A 17,553-nucleotide genomic window follows, 5' to 3' on the forward strand; every position below is an offset into this window, starting at 1 on the left:
ACCGGCTACATAGGGGATGACAATGTTGTTGCGTCTGTCTTTCTTATCCTCCCTCGCTGGTGTCTGGTCTTCTTTTCTGTGCCTGTTTGCTGACTTTAAGAACGCCCATTTAGGATAGCCGCACGTTTTGAGTGCTTCCTTTACATGCGTGTGTTCCTTCTTTTTCCCTTCAGGCTTAGAGGGAACATGTTCTGCCCGGTGGTGTAGGGTCCTAATTACTCAATTACTACATCAGCTGGATAAGCAGCGTCATGAGCAGCAGCTAAACTGAGCAAGAGTCACTCACAGGCCCATATAAAAACTGACATTCAGTCAGTGCTCATACTCATTTTATTCAGAGCATCCTGTATAACGTATATGTGCTCAGTAATACCATTCTGCAAACACAAAGTTAGAAAATGAATAAAAATGTGCATGAGAATTCTTTGCATTTCTTTCCTTTCTACATCTGCTCTCACATTTCTTTTTCTCTCCATTGCTTCACATTCGTAGGCAAAAATACGAACATGCTTTTGCTTTGTAACACTGCATTCGGAGTGCTTTTGTTTCCACTCTGCGCCTTAATGTTACAAGGCCACCGCCAACCTCTGACTGCTGCAAAACATTCATGTATGATATTTGCACTCGCTGTATTTTAGACACATGCATCGCTATGAAGTGCCTCTTTGTGCTCGGTTACTGTCGGCACTGGGTTGATGTGGGAGGAGGGTGAACTTGAGTAAATAAGCGGTAAGGCATAACTGCATTCCTTTTCTCAGGATTCTTATATAACGTCCTCAGATGGCGCTCTGTAAACTCCGCTGTTTCTTGTTTGCTGAGGCAACCTGAGCACACAAAAGACAATAAAAAGAGGAGAGAGGACAGTCGTGCTGATGTAACAAACTGAGAAGCTATACTCTGCACACAAGGCATGCAGTATTTATTTAGAGATCCCAAGAAATATCTCACATATGATTATGTTTTACATTGTTGCCATAACTGAGACACAACACTAGAGGGAGCCACTTCAACTGTATGCTGCACATCTGGTGCTGTAAAGGGTTGAGCAATAATGACATTTAATTTCTGATGTCTTTGAAGCCCTCTGCAAGTATCAAATGTGTCTACAGTCATGATAAAAAAAAAGGAAGCGCACACTCTTTCAGTTCTAGAGTTTTACGAATGGGATCATGAAAAATAAATCATCTGGCCCTTAGCAGGTCTTAAAATTATCCAAATACGAACACCTCTATAAAAGGAGATGATGGATTGTATGGTAATAATCTCATAACCCTTCCCATACTGATGCTCTGGAGCGTTCGGGTGCATTAACACAATGCCAAGAAAGAAAGACATCACCTTGGAGAAGCAATTCTTGCTGCCCGTCAATCTGCGAGGGGCTATGACATCATTTCAAAACAATCTCAAGTCCATTTTGCAGTGAGAAAGATTATTCACAAGTGGAAAACATTCATGGCAGCTGTGGAAAACCCAACAAATTCACCGCAAGGTCATCCGTACAAAGCTTGGATAAACTCTCAGTTAGCGCGTTAAGTGTTAAAGTTCCCGACAGCAGAGACCTTCTTTCGGCTGCATATTCACAAGGGATCACCACAGAGGATGAAGCCACATATTTGATTTGGCACAGATTTTTGTCCTTCCTGACGCCACCCTCCGAGGGATTTGTGTCTTCTGCTGGTCTTGAACTGGGGATATTTCGCTTGTTAGCTGAATGTGTAAACCACTGAACACTACAATTAGAAAAACACTAAACACATACCAGCACAGCTCAGGTTTGCAAAGCTACATCTGAACAAACTAGACCTTAGAATTAACAGATGCTGTGCTTTCTTTTTACTATGACAGCAAAAAATAAATGTAATGAGCTTCCATTTATTCTTACCTTTTAAGAGTAGCATCTCATACTGAATAAAAAACAAAAATCATTTTTATTTGTCTTAAACTGGGTCTGAGACACAGCCTTTAAACCAGCTTTTATCCAATTGATTTCTTCATAAACAAAAGGCTTGAGCAGTAGGTGGGTGGGGCTGCTGCATGTCTGAGATGACCACATTAGGGAATTCCCTACTCTGTGATATCGTACAGATCCAAGACTAGAAAAAGACTGAAACTCTTAGCCTGAGCGTTTGGCTCAAAGGAATTACTTTTACATACATGGACCTCAAAGACCATAATGGGTCCACTGTAAAGAGTTATTTAACAACATTATGACAATTAGATATGATCCCCTGCTCACTGTCACTATAGTTCTGCTGAAAAAAAGTATTATTTTTATCCTCTACACCATAAAAATAATACAAATTCTGATTAACCCCTCTCAATTACAGTCTTTAACTAACTGCAGGAATAATATGCACATTACAGAGAATGAAACAACATTTTTATGCACAGATAAATCCACATATGCATGTAGTGCAAGTCTAACAACTCACCTGCCCAGCGATCCTATCCAGGTCTCTCTGACCCTGAGAGGTCAGTCTACGACCGCTGTAAGCACAAATATTTTAAAACATTTAAAAATAACAGTTGTTGTGAAGTCACCACCTCAGAATCACATCGTCTCAGCATTCACCCTTCTCACCCATTGGGATCCTTCTCCACCATCTTGAGGCCCTCCAGAGCTTGCAGGACCTTCCTCGCCACGTTCCTGGATCCTACGCTGAAGTGGGCGGGGCATACGCCGTTCCTCTGGCGGCCACCGTAGATTTTGATCATGGAGCCCACGCCGACCCCTCCTCGCAGGTACAGGTGGCGGGCCGTGGATGCTGGTGGCACGTATCATATACAGTGCAGTATGTTTCAGTATGAACTTATTTTATCATTCAAAATACAAGAAGTCAACATATTTTAGAGCTAATATAAGTCAGTACAGGACATCCACAGGTAAAGGAACAGTGTGCAGTGCATGCGTTTCTATTGAATTTCGCGAATATTCTTTATTCATATAACAAATTTTTATTCCAGGCAGAAGCACAATGTGCAGCATGCTACTATCTCAATAATGGAAAACTAAGTTAACAAACAGGAGAAAGTGTCAGGATTGCAGACCCAGACATGGGACACAGGAGTAAAGCATAAAGTAGAGCCCTTAAATATAAGCATAATAAAGTCTGAAAGTAATCCAAAGCAAAGCATAACTCCAGGCAATCCAATACACAGCTGAGAAGGAAAACACAACACAAATCAGGGATAATGGGACAAAAGATGTTGCACTAAATAGAAACCATCAGGGACAAAAGACCACAAACATAAAACAGGAAATGAACTACACAGAAAATGACCACAGAGACAAGACTGGCAAACAGAGAAGGATCACAAAAGGAAGTAACAAACTTATTACCATCAAAGCAAATAACTAAGGGCAAAAATGACAAAGAGATTCCAATGGACCAGGGAACATAAAACATTATAAACAGAAGACCAAACAACATAAATCAAAACTCAAAAGAAATCATGAATTAATAAAATGACATAATTAAGACAATGTTCCCTAAATCAGGGGCTCAGAAACAAAGAACAGATTTGACTGTACTGCACCTAGGTTCATGGTAGCCACAGTGAAAGGCCTGCCTGTGTTACTCAGCTGTTTGTGTATGATCATAAATCACAAGGATGCCTAAAAAAGGTACAAATAACTCCAAGACCGAATTGTTTTTCCATCTTAAGATGAGATTTCCAGAACCCAAACTTTATCAAATAAAATATATCTTCTGGTTAAACATTTCAGTTCACTGAGTCAATTCAGCTAATGATTGCTTTTCATGTTGACTGTAATCAACTCTGTTTGGGTAATTGTTCGGTGTGTAATTGTTTATTTTGTCTGAGCAATAATTAAAACAGCTTGAGACAGAGAGAAACTGCACATCCACACACTAGAGAGGACTGAGCCTGACATGTTCATGACTTTCATTTACTTTTTATGATTATTTGTCACTCCAGCTGCACGTGGAAACGAAAACCAACCTGCTCTGGTGTAAAACCAGTTGTCGTCACAGGGGGCAAGCTCCTTGTGCCTGGCAAGCTTCACGGTATCAACCCACTCTGGGACCTTCAGTTTGCCAGACCTGAAAAATCAATTAGTAGGTGATGTGATGAATAAAAACAGTGTGATACATATTAAATTGTTTGCTTTTCCAACTCATATATATGATAATAAAGGTAAAGACTTCATCGTGTAGAGTAAGGCAGATTTTTTTGGTCATAAAAAGCTTTGATTACAATTTGGATGAGAGTCAAAGTAAGAACTTCATATTTTATCGCTCTTTGTAGGATGTTTCCACTTAAGTGCACTAACAGTGTACATATTTAAAGTAGTTCTAAGTTAGAAATTTCCATCATGAGAAATATGAAAATACAGCCTCTATTAATCCCATGCAGGCAAAAGTATGGCAGTAGAGGTACAGCAGATGTGCAGAAAGACCAGTGGGGTATCTATTGTAAAATAAAGCACAATAAAGAAAATGAAACAAGCTGGAATTTTGCTTTCTTTTTTCAGCATTCAGGGGGTGTATTATTGTTGTTGCATGAGTCTGAGCTCCCTCTGGAGTACAGGCTGACCTATATAGGATTTTTAAGACTGATACTGATACCAATATTTAACATAGTTAAAAAAAAACGAAGAACCTGATACATCAGCCAATAGTTTTTCTTTCAGACACACAAAACATAAAGAAAATTATTATATTTGTTATATATATTCAAATTACTAAGCTAATATGAAAATGCAGTTTAATCTAGTTTTCTTGTCACAGCAAGTCACAGATTACTCACTGCCACTCAGTTCGGATCAGCTGGTTATCACATTTGTGTTGCCAACATGGAAGTTAGAGAGCGCCCTTTTGTAGACATACTATACAACATCAACACTCAGTGTTTAAGGGCATCTCGCCCCTCTCTTCTTTACATTTTCACTTTAATTTATCGGCTATTGCAACTGTAGCCGATATATCGGCAAACAGTTAATATCAGCCGTCAGTCGGGCTGTACTCTGAAGGTTCACTGGTTGTAAATGTGATTTATCGGCCAGTAAAAACCACACAATAAACACTGACACACACACGGTGGTGAGTGAAAGGGAAACATATGTGAAACTGTTTATACGTGTGAACAAGACAGCAGTGATATACATAGAAAATCAGCAATACTCAACTGAGAATGGCCACATACCACAAGAGAGAGAACATCTGTGATGTGTCAGAAGCCGCACTGAAATACAGCATCATGTCATCATGGCTGCTACTGTGGTTTACTACATTCTGGAGCCCATGTGTGTTTCATTCTTTTACTCTGCTACGGAGACTGAGACCCTTTAAAATAGTTATATTAAATCACTTTTTAACTATGAACTGGATTTTCCTGAGTGACTTACATTTTACAAAAATTTTAATCTAAATACAGAAGACGTAATTGGCCACGAGACTGGTTGTTTCTTTAGTACTATTAAAGTTATACAAATATAATTGTCTATGCATGCATATACATTTTAAGAAATCATCTGTGTGTGTGTTTTACTGAAACCTAGCTGTGAAAACTATGCAATCAAAACTTCAGGTTCTGATTGTAACCAAATTAGATCTTTCATGTATATTATTTTGGTTTTACTTCCAGTTTTTCTTGTTTTTTTCCTTCATTGTTTTCACCTCTATTTAGTTGTCTGTGCCTGAGCTCTGCTCCCACCTGTGTCTTGTTTGAAATTAGCCCTCTGTGTAAATACACTCCTGTATTTGTGGTCTGCTTTTCTTCCCGAGTTTCTTCCATTCTTTGTCTCCTCGGTATGCCAATCTCTTATTACTTTGCATGGGTCTCTCTAGGAAGTCTTCAAGATTAATGTAATCGCTGAAAAACAAAACTTGTAAAATCATTGCATGTTAGGAAGACTTGTAGCTTTTTTAAAAAAATTATAAATTTGATTTATAAATAAATAAGGTCTGACACAAATTCAATTAAAAAAAATTGGAATATAGTTCAATATAGTAAATTTAGCAGCTTTCCCTCTCAAATCTACAGTTTTAATCATTTCTTTTCACAATCCCACCCAATATGTGCCAGTTTTTTGCCACAAAAAAAGTGTCAATTCTTCTTCTGCATTTACCTTTTTATCCCTCATAAATCTGCCAGTTTATTCTAATTTGCGCTACTTTGACGTAAAATTAGCTAAACACTCACAAATTTACACTCTCCGATTAACTTCATCTCTCAAATTGAATTTTTCTTTTCTAGGACGCATAGTTTTGGGTTGTTTTTTTTGTTTGTTTGTTTGTTTTGTTTGTTTTTTAGCTTTTGTTTTTTCCTTCGAAGCATTTCTTCTTCAAATTTACAATTTTAATCTCCGAAGTTTAATTTTCAAGTGTTTATTCTGTTGTCCTCCTCTCTTCCCTCTATCGCCCGTCCTTTAATTAAAATAAAAATAAATAAATAAAAAAAAAAAGTATAATCTTAGGTGGCCCTCAGTTCGGTGTCTGCATTAATAAACTGTCCTTTCCCTGTGATTCACCGCGTATTGCAGCTGTCTGAGCCTCTGCCCAGCCTTCACAAATACCCCATCATCCCGCTTGATTGACAGGTGGACATCAGCCCGTCATCAGATAAGCGCAGAGGCAGGTTGTGGTGCATTACTTACTTTTTGAGGAAAGCTGACAGTGCTTTGACAAACTCTTGCTGGTTGACATCTTTCACCGTGACGCTGGGCATCTAGAAGGACAGTTGGAGACAGGGGTGAGCTGAAAATGATACACTGTTTGCGGCTTTACGAGCAGAAAATCAGCGCTGATGTACCGTCCGTGCTAACGTTAGCTAAAACTCTAAGCTAGCCTAGCTAAAGTAACTGAAAGCGGGGCAGACACTTCGCCTCTTTCTGTTACTCAAACGTACACCTGTCATTATCATATATTACCAAATATCTTACTTTGTATAGGCCCCACAGAGACGACAGGCAGGCGGTTATGGACTCCCAGCTTAGTGACTGCAGCAAAAAAGGATGCTGAAGAGGGATGGAGGGAGACTGCCCTCGTTTGGAAAAGATGATACCTTATCCCAAACTAACCTCGCCTGCCGCTTAATATCCCAGCTTAATTCACCCTTTAAACCTAAGTAACACTGACGGCAATATTCTCCACTTGTATTGTAATCCTACGGGTCAAAAAAGGTGGCGAAACAATATTAAAAAGCGAGTTTTTGAATATGAGGATGCAGTTTATGAAGTACTCCTGCTGAATCCCAGCAGGGGGGACTGTTGTGGCACCTTTCTTTACACCCTGGCCCACTTCGTGTTTATCAGGATCCTTTTCAGAAAGTGCTCTGCAGTCAGGGAGGGGGGGGGGAGGAAAGCACCAGAGGGCTGGTATCGTCTTAATTTTTCACCTGCAGTGAACTCTAGTTTATGCAAATACAGTCAACGTTGCTTTTATTTGGCTGTCAAACGCTAAATGGAGCTCATTCTGCGGCTGCCGAGCCTGTGCTCCGTGTTTGAAGGAAACACAAGAGTGCATTTCAACGGTTGATCATGACACAACGCATTAGATTTGGAGCTACCCAAGCAGTCAGCATCTGTCACCATCCCCCAAACTAAGCGCTTTGGCCTTGTTCAGAAATATAACAAAGATCAGAACCCATATAAGTCTTTATCAGATACATAACAAACTATTTTATTTGATGGATATTACATTAGGCTTAATTCTATATTGTAATGTTAAAAAAGTCCATCAAATACACTTCAAGGGAAATGATGATTACAGGCTTGTACTCAAGTTTAAAATAAAAATGACTAAAATTGGTTTTGAGCTGAAAGCCACTTAATTGATTAACAATAAAAACAAATGGCTTGTTAAATGTGAGGATTTGAAGCTTTCTCTTAACTTTAAGTCCAGGCTCTTAAGGGGTTTTATTGTCAGTTCAAAAGCATGTGCAGGTTCAAGGCATCTCATCAATACCTTTCTCTGAGGGCATAAAACTTGGGTTTTTAGCGTGGCGCTTAACATTTTGCCGTCTAAAATTGTCCCGTTTAAAAGGCAAAGTGAAATCTTACTAGGCCACATAGTCTCAAGTAGAAAAAAGATTTTTAAGCAGACGTGCAGTTGCTTCAAAAAATGCATTATGTAATCCCAACAAAATGACCAGACCATGTACTTTTCTATGCATACAATGGTGTTACAGAACAATGTAAATTCATTTTTAAAGATGCTTTATAGTTGTGTTAATGAAATATCAAGGTTATTATCACTGTATAAATTAAGTGAAACATTACTTCTATTGCCTCATAATTTGCAATATTTCAAAGAAATGTGTAATATTTGATGACATGGGGGGAAAAAATAACATTTTATGTAATTGCTGCTTACAGGCAGCATTATTTTAGTTTTTATGCAATGAAGGGCACTTTCAATCCTTTTCCAATGAACTTTATAATTTAAAGTGCCAGCAGCATTACAGTGCAGTAGTAGTGATGCAGAAAAAGTCAAATGTCAGAACAAAAGAAACCTAGGTAGTTTGTTCAACGGGAGTCTTAAGTGCAAGTATAACATAAGTGTAATTTCCATCCACCTTTTGCTGATCCTGTTTAACTAGTGAGTGCTCCTAGCTCCATACTAAGTGGAGTCATTTGTTTACTTTTGGGTTGCACGTCATCCCGGTATCTCCTACTCTCTTACTTTCATAGCCTTGTTGTATTCAATGATATTTGCCTCAAGTGGTTTTCACCTGTAGCTGGAACAATTTCCTTGCGTATTTTTGCACAGTACTGTTCCGTTGTGGATATCAAAGTATCTTCGTACTCCCCAGGCTGACATGCAGCTCTCACTTGGATGTGGCTGGGTTTCTGTTACTGTGCAGTGTGTTAGCCTACCATAGATCACAGGTAAATTGATTTTATATGTATTTCAATTAAGACAAACTATATGACAGGATCTAAACTAAAATACAATAACAATGTAAATGTCCTCATTTTTAGGTTTTGTCAACCTAACAGGGTTCTTAAAGGTTTGGTGCAACTGAAGTTTTAGGTTCTTGTTGTACAGTTTCTAAACCTAAATCTTGTCCCTGACATACATTCATATTTTAGAGAAAGGCTTAACAAACTAAACACTTGCAAATTCACTACCTAAAATACATGAAACTACGATGCATTAAAAATGAATTCAGAATAATTAATTAATAGTACAATGTCTCAAATAAACGAACCCAGTGATACAGTGTACCCTGTCCTTTTCAGGTTGTCACTCACTTTGCGACACCAAAAGGTTGTTTGTGTTCTTCTGGACGTAGCGTTTTCAGTGAGGAAGAAACGTTTCGTCGCTCATCCAAGTGACTTCTTTAGTCTCAGCTGACTGCAGGTTTCCCCCAACCTTATAAACAGTACACTTGCACAATGACTGAAACTAGCCCACTGTCACTTTAGGACAGCAGGGAAAGACGCTAACCACCTCTATGGCTACGCAAGTGGAAGCGGGTGGCTGGATGATCTATTGCAGGCTACGTGCAGTTTTTACAGGCTTTACAAAAAACGGCTTTGTAACAGTTTATTTTAAGGTCCACTTCTTTCTGCATTAATCTCCACTGAGACAAATTAAATAACTAGCCTGACATTGAAAGGGATAAAAGTTGGGTAACCACACTATAAGAATTTGTATACTTTTAGAGAGAGGAGGCGGGGCTAAGCGGCCACTGCAGTGTATGTGTGAACTGTCGAAGAGGAGAGTGAGGAAGCACAGCTGGTATCGGTGTATCAATACTGCGGAAAACACGTATTGAATCCTCTTTCAGCTGTTCAGAACCAATGCATATTTGGACGATGCTCGTTTAAGTCTTATGTGGCAAAGTGCTGAAAATGCAGAACGTTGTGGCTTTCCTTGTCCGTAAAGTCGCATCTTATGTGGCATTTGAGCTAACGTCTTGCACCAGCGTGTGGAAGCACTGTATCTAAATCAAAGCTAGCTAAATGTGTTTACAAATGTGCAGACATGTTCATACACACATACACAGCAGCTCTGCTCTCTGTGTCAGCCTGTCTAAGCGCCTTCCCCTCCCCCCCTCTCAACATCTCTCTCCCCTTTTTGTCCCCCTCTCCTTTTCCCTCCCCTCGCTGCTCTCCTGCCTGCGAGCACTATTTCAAGCCTGTGCTGAGGACAGAGGGAGGGAGAGAGGCAGACGCGCACAGATGCGCAGTTAGAGAGCGAGGGGAGGGGAAGGCAGACAGGATTTGGAGTTCAAGTGCACGTGCAGAAAATGGGCTGAATAGAGGAGAGTCGAAGCAGAAAGGAAACCAGGAAAGGGAACGGCAGGAGCTGGAGACAAAAGACACAGTAGCTTTCTTTCTTCCTTTTCTCTTCAGAGAAAAGAGAAGGTATTAGCCCCATGAAAAAATGAGAACCACAAAATTTGAATATAGCAAGCATAAGACAAAAATGTATTCCAATTCTTGCCCCCTCCTCTTTCCCCACCGCCACACTCCTCCTCCTATCCCTCCCTCCATTAACCTCCAGTCTCTCGCTTTCTCTCCTCTCTCTGGTTGGCTTTTTCTCCCCTCCCACCTCTTCACACACACATGCACACGCCCCGGACTCCTTCCCACTCATTTCCCTCATGCTGTTCACTTTCACTGGAGACCGACCGCAGTAAGCTCAGTTTTTGCCTTCTTTTTCTTTTGCTCGCCATTCTGCTTTTTATACCCTCATATACAGCAGCGGCGCCACCGCCTCACTATGCGTGGCAGCCCTGAAAAACGCAGGCCGTGGATTGTCCCTGCATTAGACTGCATGCCATGTCCTTTCCTGTAAACAGTTTTTTTTTTCTTCTTCCCTTCTGCAGTATATATATTTTTTCTCCTTTCAACTCCATAGTTGCGTTCTCTGTAGAAAATCTTATCTGCATTTTGAAGTTGAAGCTGAGGGGTTGAAGATTATGTCTGAATGGACACATGAAGGAGACTGAGGCAAAAGAATGAGGGGAAAATGGAGAGCATGGCCTTAGAGAGAGAGAAGGCAAGAAAGAGAGCAAAAGAGACGTAGGAGAGTACCGGTACTGGCAAGAAAAACGGGAGGGGGAAGAGAGGACCAGTAAGGGGATAGACTTGGGAAGGAGGGACAGCTGCATAGGAATTGACAAAAATCGCGGGAAAAAGGGGGGAAAAAAACTCCAGAACGAGAAGAAACTGGACTTCTCTCCAAACTCAGACTCGCACTATGTGGCCGCCTTTGATTTTGTTTTCAGACATGATTTTTCATCAGTTCTGATCATTCATCTGTGAGTATACTGTGTACATGTCCTTTTTCTCATATTCTGTCTTTCTTTTCTTCCTCTTCCCCCTCACCTCACTTCATTTTTTCCCCCAACTCTTTTCCTTTTTCTTTTGAAAAATGTGTTCCCTAGGTTGCTAATCCCCCCCCCCCCCCCCCCCCCCCAAAAAAAAAAAAAAATCCTGCTCCTCTATCCCATCTCTCGCTCCACCTCTCACCTTCTTTCGGCGTCTTTCTTTCCCCCCCCCTTCTGCCCCTTATCGTGGGTTATCGCTGTTCTCCTTGCCTCTCCTTCAAGGATTACCTCTGCTCACATTTAGATGAGGGCTTTGGAAAGGGATCACTGAGTGCATCCAGTTTTAGGGGGGCCCCTGAATGGGAGGCCAGCACTCGAAAGGAGGCATGTGTGAGACTCTGTTCATGTGTGTCTGTGCATGTGTGTTGTAATATGTTGGAGTGTGATTTAGAGTTAAGGGAGCCGGCAGTACTTACGCATGCGTGGAGTTGCTCGATGATCACGTTTCGTATTCAGGGATTGTGCCATGCTGCTAGTTATAAAAATGTATAGAAATGAAAGCGGAGGTAGTTGGATGAGAAATGAGGAGAATTAAAGTATTGCTGTTTTGTTTTTCATTAGATGTTTCTCTCCTCCCATACGGCTCCCTTTTTCTTTCTTCTTCTTTTTTTTTCTTTCCCCCCTCCTTCATCCGGGTACCCCAATCTCTCTGGCTGCTTGTAAAGACAAAACCCAGTCCAAGATGTGATTTTTAGTATAAAGATTTCAGTTAAATGGCAAACAGGTTTTTAAACTTTTGTATCTGAACCATGACTTTTGAAGTGCTTAACTTTATGTAAGAGCAGTGAGGTAAGTACAGTCAGACAATTGAGAGACTCAGGATATATAACAAGTCCCCTATCGTCCATTTGCAGTCCATCCAGCCCTGACTACTTTTTTTGCCTGCGGTATTAGCCTTGGATATCTTCTGGCATCTCCTTTCTTTTCCTTAGTTATACATGTGTCTGCTGTTTTTTTCTTTTATTTACATATCCTTCTGTTATGTCACATTCTGTACCACAGTTGCTATCTTAATCCAAGGTATTGCTCCAAGGGGTGCGTATATGTGTGTTCCTGCGTCGTCGTTCTTTATAGATGTGAATGTGCAAACGATAATCCCAGAAATGCTTGATCGTGCAAGTTTATGCTTTTTCTTTTTTCTCCCCCCTTAAGTTTAAAATCCTAATCACCTTTTTGTGCATTAAGACTGCGTAGTTTTGTAAAGTGAATTCAAAACTGTCATCTTGTAGACTGGTTTAATTGTGTAGCCGAGAGCGTTGGATAACACTCTCTATCCTAGTTTGGTAATAATAGTCTGTGACTAAATGTGTGCTCAATTTGTGTGCAATGAGATGACAGCATCACTGCATCCTGCGATCAGCCAAATAGGGAGGGTGCTTTTTGTTTAGCATCATTTCAGGGTCAACCTTTCCATGACCTCCACTGTACTGTAGCTCTTAAGAAAATGAAAGGGAAAAGCCTTTGATGTCAGAATTTTGCTGGATCCGCATATCTGCTCTGGTTAGCAAAAACACAGAACAGGATAGGCTGGCTAAAGCTGCCCAGAGCCCTCAACCTGCTCTTATTTATTTTAAATTCATTTTTCCCCCTTCAACTTTGGCTAAAATCTGCCAAGCATGTTTTGATTCCACTTCTGAGCGGATTTGGTGTCTATTGCCCTGTGTAGTGGGACCCCCAGGTTATGAAATATTACTCAGACAGACCTGGTGTTATGTAATCTTACGTAACTGAGGCGGCAGCTCAGCAGGCTCGTGATCAGGGGCTCTGGAGGAGAAGCTATATGGGTCTGCTTATGGTATGAACTCGCTGGCAGGGTCAACACACTCCTGACTACCTGGGACTTAAAGGAGAAGCTGCACAAAGGATGCTACAGCAACCATACATAGTGCATCAAACTGAGGACGATGACCCAATTTGTAGCAGGTTGTTTTTGTGCTTCTCTTTTAATCTGAAAATGTATAATATAGAAGCCAGTTAATGTTAAATGATTTACTAATCTCTGAATTTAACTTTAAATAATCTACTATCAGACCTTCGTTTGTAATATTGAAAATATCCAGATTATTGCGGTCCCTCTGCTTTCCCCACGATCCTCTACCAGCTCTCCGTGAATCTCATGTGTTTCTCATTCATAATTGATGGCATTCAACCGCAGCATACATTACTGGATCAGAACAGACCTCAGGAATTCCCATGCAAGCTGCCGTTGTAGCAGGTTTGAATTTTGGTGCTGACGGTTTTCCTTTTAACCTGGAAACTGTAGTGCTAGTGCAAAAGAATCGGGCTTAGTGTGAAATGTAAACTATACAATGAAATCTCTGCAAGAGACAAAGTGTGGTCTGTAGCAGAGGACTAAAGACCTTGAAATAGTGGCACAGTTGGGGGGGGGTAATTTTACTTTGATATTTTAGCTCTTATAATAAATAACCTATAATAAAATGGTGTGAAATTCTAAGCTGTAGATTCAGATTAGCTTTAAAGGTGAATAACCCACAATCTTTTTATTCACTCACATTTTCCAAATTTCACTACATACTGATTGAAAGTTGTTTCAAGTGATTTACTCTGATTTGTCTCTTTCAGACTGAACCTGAAACAGCCAGATCATCAGGACGGGATTTTAAAAGGTAAGGAAATTTCTTGCTATAAAGGGAGATGAAAGAAGCAAAAAATTCTGTAGTTTGTGCTTTACTGATCAGAGTTTTGCTTATTGGCACTCAGTAGTCAGGAACACTTGGTCAGCCATTTTAGTCTGTGGTCCGATCGAAAAGCCGATGCACCATCACAATAATTGAATTACTCTTCCCTGAGTCATCCTGTTGTGACACAGATATCTGCTAACCATGGGCCTGCGTGAAAGTGGCAAACATGCAGTCTTTAACTGCACATCTTTTTTTTTTTTAAACCAGTTTAGTGCAACTCTTGTCAGCTGGGCTTGATCTTAGTAAGCAACAAGTGGAAGGGTCATCAGTTGGTCATGTCCTGAATATCAGATGCTGTTGAAAAGTGAGAGAGCATGGGTATAAAGACAGGCCTGTGGTCTAGCCTTGAAGCTAGCTTTGGAGATGCCTCACATTACATTTGTGTCTTTGTGCTGATGTCACCCCATGCCCCCAGACCAGCACGAGGATAAGAGCTACATTCTGCCTCTGTGACACAATAGAGCCCTTCTTGCCCTGATATTTTCACAATGTTTTTGCAGGGCCCTCGGTGTGCACACACATGCACACAGTCCTCTGCAGGCAGCACAGGCTGTTGATTCAGAGCTGGTATCGCTGCTGTGCACTTTACCTGATATTACAATTCTCGTGGAAGGTGTTTGCTCAGATTTGTAGCACTCTGCTTCCACGGTGCGTTGTAAATAACACGCTCTCAAAATGACAAATGTTAACGCTGCTTTATGAACTGCGTGCTTTCTGTAGGATGTGTCGATTCAGTGGTGCTCTGGTTCCCTTTTACAGTCCGTACAGTCTGGAGGTGTGACATGGGTTAACGTCTGAGGCCTGGAGGAATGTGTCCGGGTCAGCGCTGAGAATTCCTCAGTCCTTCGAGACTAGGTCACTGCACTGGCAAGAGTCTGCCACCTATTTTAGCATGCGCACTGCTAACTCTCCCTCCCCTCTTTATCTCTTCCAAGTCTGCCCTTCTCTATCCTTTCATTTCATCCTTTCATCTTTTGTTCTACCTTCTTGCTCTCTCTGCTGTCTTTTAGTTAATCTGTCTGCTTGTCTTTCAGTCACACCATCTATTTTGTTGTCCTACTTTGCCTACTGATTTTCTCGCTCTTTGTTCTGCCTTTTATTTGTCCCCATGCACTCGTGCTCGTATTTCTTCAGTTATTCATGCCTGTAGGTATTTACACTCCAGCCGTCATTATACTGTCACTGTCTGGTTTATCCATTCTCAAACCACTCGCCCTCCTTTTGTTTTTCTCACTTTGTCCTTTCTTTCTTGTTTTTTTTTCTTTCCTGTGGCACATTGAGTTCAGTGCTGCAGGTGCTTTCAACAGGGCATATGAAGCACAGAAGCACAGGCTCAACTGGCTTGCTTATTAATGCAGTGCAGTAACATGCATGTGGTGCCTGGTGCTGGTCATGTATGATTTATATGGTGTTCTTACACACAGGCTGAGGGCTTTCATACCAGCTATCAGTATTCCTGAGTGAAGGAGTTTGCAGGCTCACCTCTTCATTGGCTTGGCTAACAGCAGGGGTGACAGACAAACCCCCTGGTACTGAAGTGTTCCCACTGATGGCAGATGTGGTGATTTGACAGTCTGATCCTCACACGCTGGCTGGCTGGAAGCACGCACTTCAGACGTGCAGTTTTTAGACATCATGCAGAGTGCAAGGCACATCTTCTAGACTAGGAATGATAATGAGATTGGGGGTGATTTAAATTTGAGAAAGAATTGATGTTTTTTTTGTTGTTGTTTTTTTTAAAGCAGGTTTTTGATTTGATAGGAAAATACTTTCCCTATATAAACTGTTAGCAACAGCTCATAGTTGATAACGACTGATGAGTAATTGATCATTTTTAAGTAAAATAAGGATATCTGCCTAAAATAGTTGGCAATCAATACAAGAATTTCATTTATTCCACAAAGAAATTCTCATTAATGTATAACTTTTTAGCTCCTTGTCAAAGTGTTTCAATATTTTGCAAACAAGATTTGCTGTCTATGTTTAGCATCCATTTTGTGCCAGTCAATATGTTGGTGGGTCGCTAAGAAATATCTGCAGTTCATTTTAGTTTAGACATTTAGTTTTCTCCTATTTTGATTTGTATGACTTGAATATAACAAATACAATATATAAGCAATTTCAAGCATCTTGGGCTTTAACAATGTTCCATTTTAGTATTTCAACCATTTATAGATAGAATGGGAAGTAAACCAGTTTGTGAAATAAAAAATTAGCTGCAAAAAATAAATCCTTATTTTAGTAACTTTATTTGCATGTTAATTTTTGCACTTTCATTTCAGGAGCCTGCATTAAAACCACTGTACTAAATTAAATAAATCCAGCATGTTGGAATTTGACACCAGATTGTGTGACGCACAGTAAAATTGTATTTACTAATCTGACAGCATAGGTGTAAATCTGTTTGTGTGCACTCTTTGGACTAAAGCTTTGGTGGTTTCAGACAGTGAGGAGAGGTGAGACGTGAGTAATAGCAGTGACTGATGTCACAGACAGCAATGCGCCGCTTTAACTGCCCCCCTGACCCGGCTTTAGGATTGCAGCAGCAGCGTGCAAGCACCCGTGGGTAACGCACGCCAAAGCACATTAGAGAAAGGGACACGGAGAGAGGCAGTGAGGGAACAAACAGAACACACCTCAGGGGGACTGAGAGACAGGGAGACAGACGGGTTGGGTGGGGGGTGTCGGATTAAAGAGGACAGAGAAAAGCTGAGAGACGTGGTGAAGTCTGGCTCGCCATGCTGCTTTTTTTTGTTTTCTTTCTTTCTTCCTTCAGCAGACTGTCTGGTTTGAGTTGATGTACTACATCACAGCCTCGGGTTTCACTGTCAACCTCTCTTTGCTGGATTCACTCTGTCACATGTGTTTATTGCAGACGAGTCTCTGGATGTAAAAGGAAATGAGCTGAACAACAAATGTATAATGGTTAAGTAGTCCGATGGGAAAAGGTCAAACATTTGGTCTCTGAGGATTTGCCGCTTTTTAAAATATGACAATTCTAAGAACAGTGATGACACCATTGCACTTTACATTCACAGATGTTTCACTTAGAGCTCACAGGGTAAAAATATTAGAGGCCGCTATCATCCCCTTCATGCACTGGTGTGGTGTTTCTTCGTTTTAGGAGGGGAAAAATTGGGAGAATTGGAAAATTTCTTCTGACAAAAGGGCTTATCATTGGGTAAAACCTCAATCAACAGAGGGGTCTGGTGTAATGGTTATGGTGCATACTACATAACTACAACATTAAGTTTAAAATTTTAATTCCTGTCTGTGGGACTTTCGTAGCATATATATCATCACTTTTAAGGTCTAAAAGTAAAGCAATAAAAAAGCAAATCAATTCAAAAATAATTGTAATGTCTCACCCTTTTTTTTTTTTTTTTTTTTTTTTTCGTGTCTCACTTTATCTTGTTTATATCCATGGTCACTGTCTGTCAGCTCCCCTCATGGTGTGAAATTGCTAAAAGTGAAAATGCTAGTGCGAGTTCAACAAGGGGATAAATGAGCGACAGTGATGTAGCTGAGGGACTGCTGAGCTGGCTGC

At 40.6% G+C, this 17,553-nt stretch overlaps 1 protein-coding gene and 1 long non-coding RNA gene across 4 annotated transcripts; one reads left to right on the forward strand and one right to left on the reverse strand.

Moving 5' to 3' along the window:
* Positions 1 to 312: 312 nt before the first annotated feature.
* LOC146682981 (small ribosomal subunit protein eS19) lies at positions 313 to 7,271 on the reverse strand. 2 transcript variants are annotated; one of them, XM_085446310.1, is made up of 6 exons: positions 6,905 to 7,266; positions 6,620 to 6,690; positions 3,964 to 4,064; positions 2,582 to 2,765; positions 2,433 to 2,487; positions 313 to 824 (listed from the first exon to the last, which is right to left on the reverse strand). In XM_085446310.1, exons 2-6 carry the CDS (start codon positions 6,688 to 6,690, stop codon positions 777 to 779), a joined length of 459 nt encoding a protein of 152 aa, XP_085302436.1. In that variant the 5' UTR covers positions 6,905 to 7,266; the 3' UTR covers positions 313 to 776. The 2 variants fall into 2 exon arrangements, with proteins under 2 accessions (XP_085302436.1, XP_085302435.1); XM_085446309.1 differs by lacking the exon at positions 313 to 824 and adding an exon at positions 837 to 1,685 and having other exon boundaries at positions 6,905 to 7,271.
* Positions 6,654 to 16,383, forward strand: LOC146682982 (uncharacterized). Of its 2 annotated transcripts, XR_014917558.1 has the most exons (4): positions 6,654 to 6,714; positions 13,888 to 13,931; positions 14,766 to 14,861; positions 15,431 to 16,383. It is a non-coding gene; the product is annotated as an uncharacterized LOC146682982 (long non-coding RNA). The 2 variants fall into 2 exon arrangements; XR_014917557.1 differs by having other exon boundaries at positions 14,766 to 16,383.
* Positions 16,384 to 17,553: the final 1,170 nt, after the last annotated feature.

The sequence above is a fragment of the Copadichromis virginalis genome, linkage group LG22 (genome assembly GCF_057382275.1).
Source record: "Copadichromis virginalis isolate Kocher_CV1m ecotype Utaka linkage group LG22, C_Virginalis_male_GT1.1, whole genome shotgun sequence".
Classification (NCBI taxonomy): Eukaryota; Metazoa; Chordata; class Actinopteri; order Cichliformes; family Cichlidae; genus Copadichromis; species Copadichromis virginalis.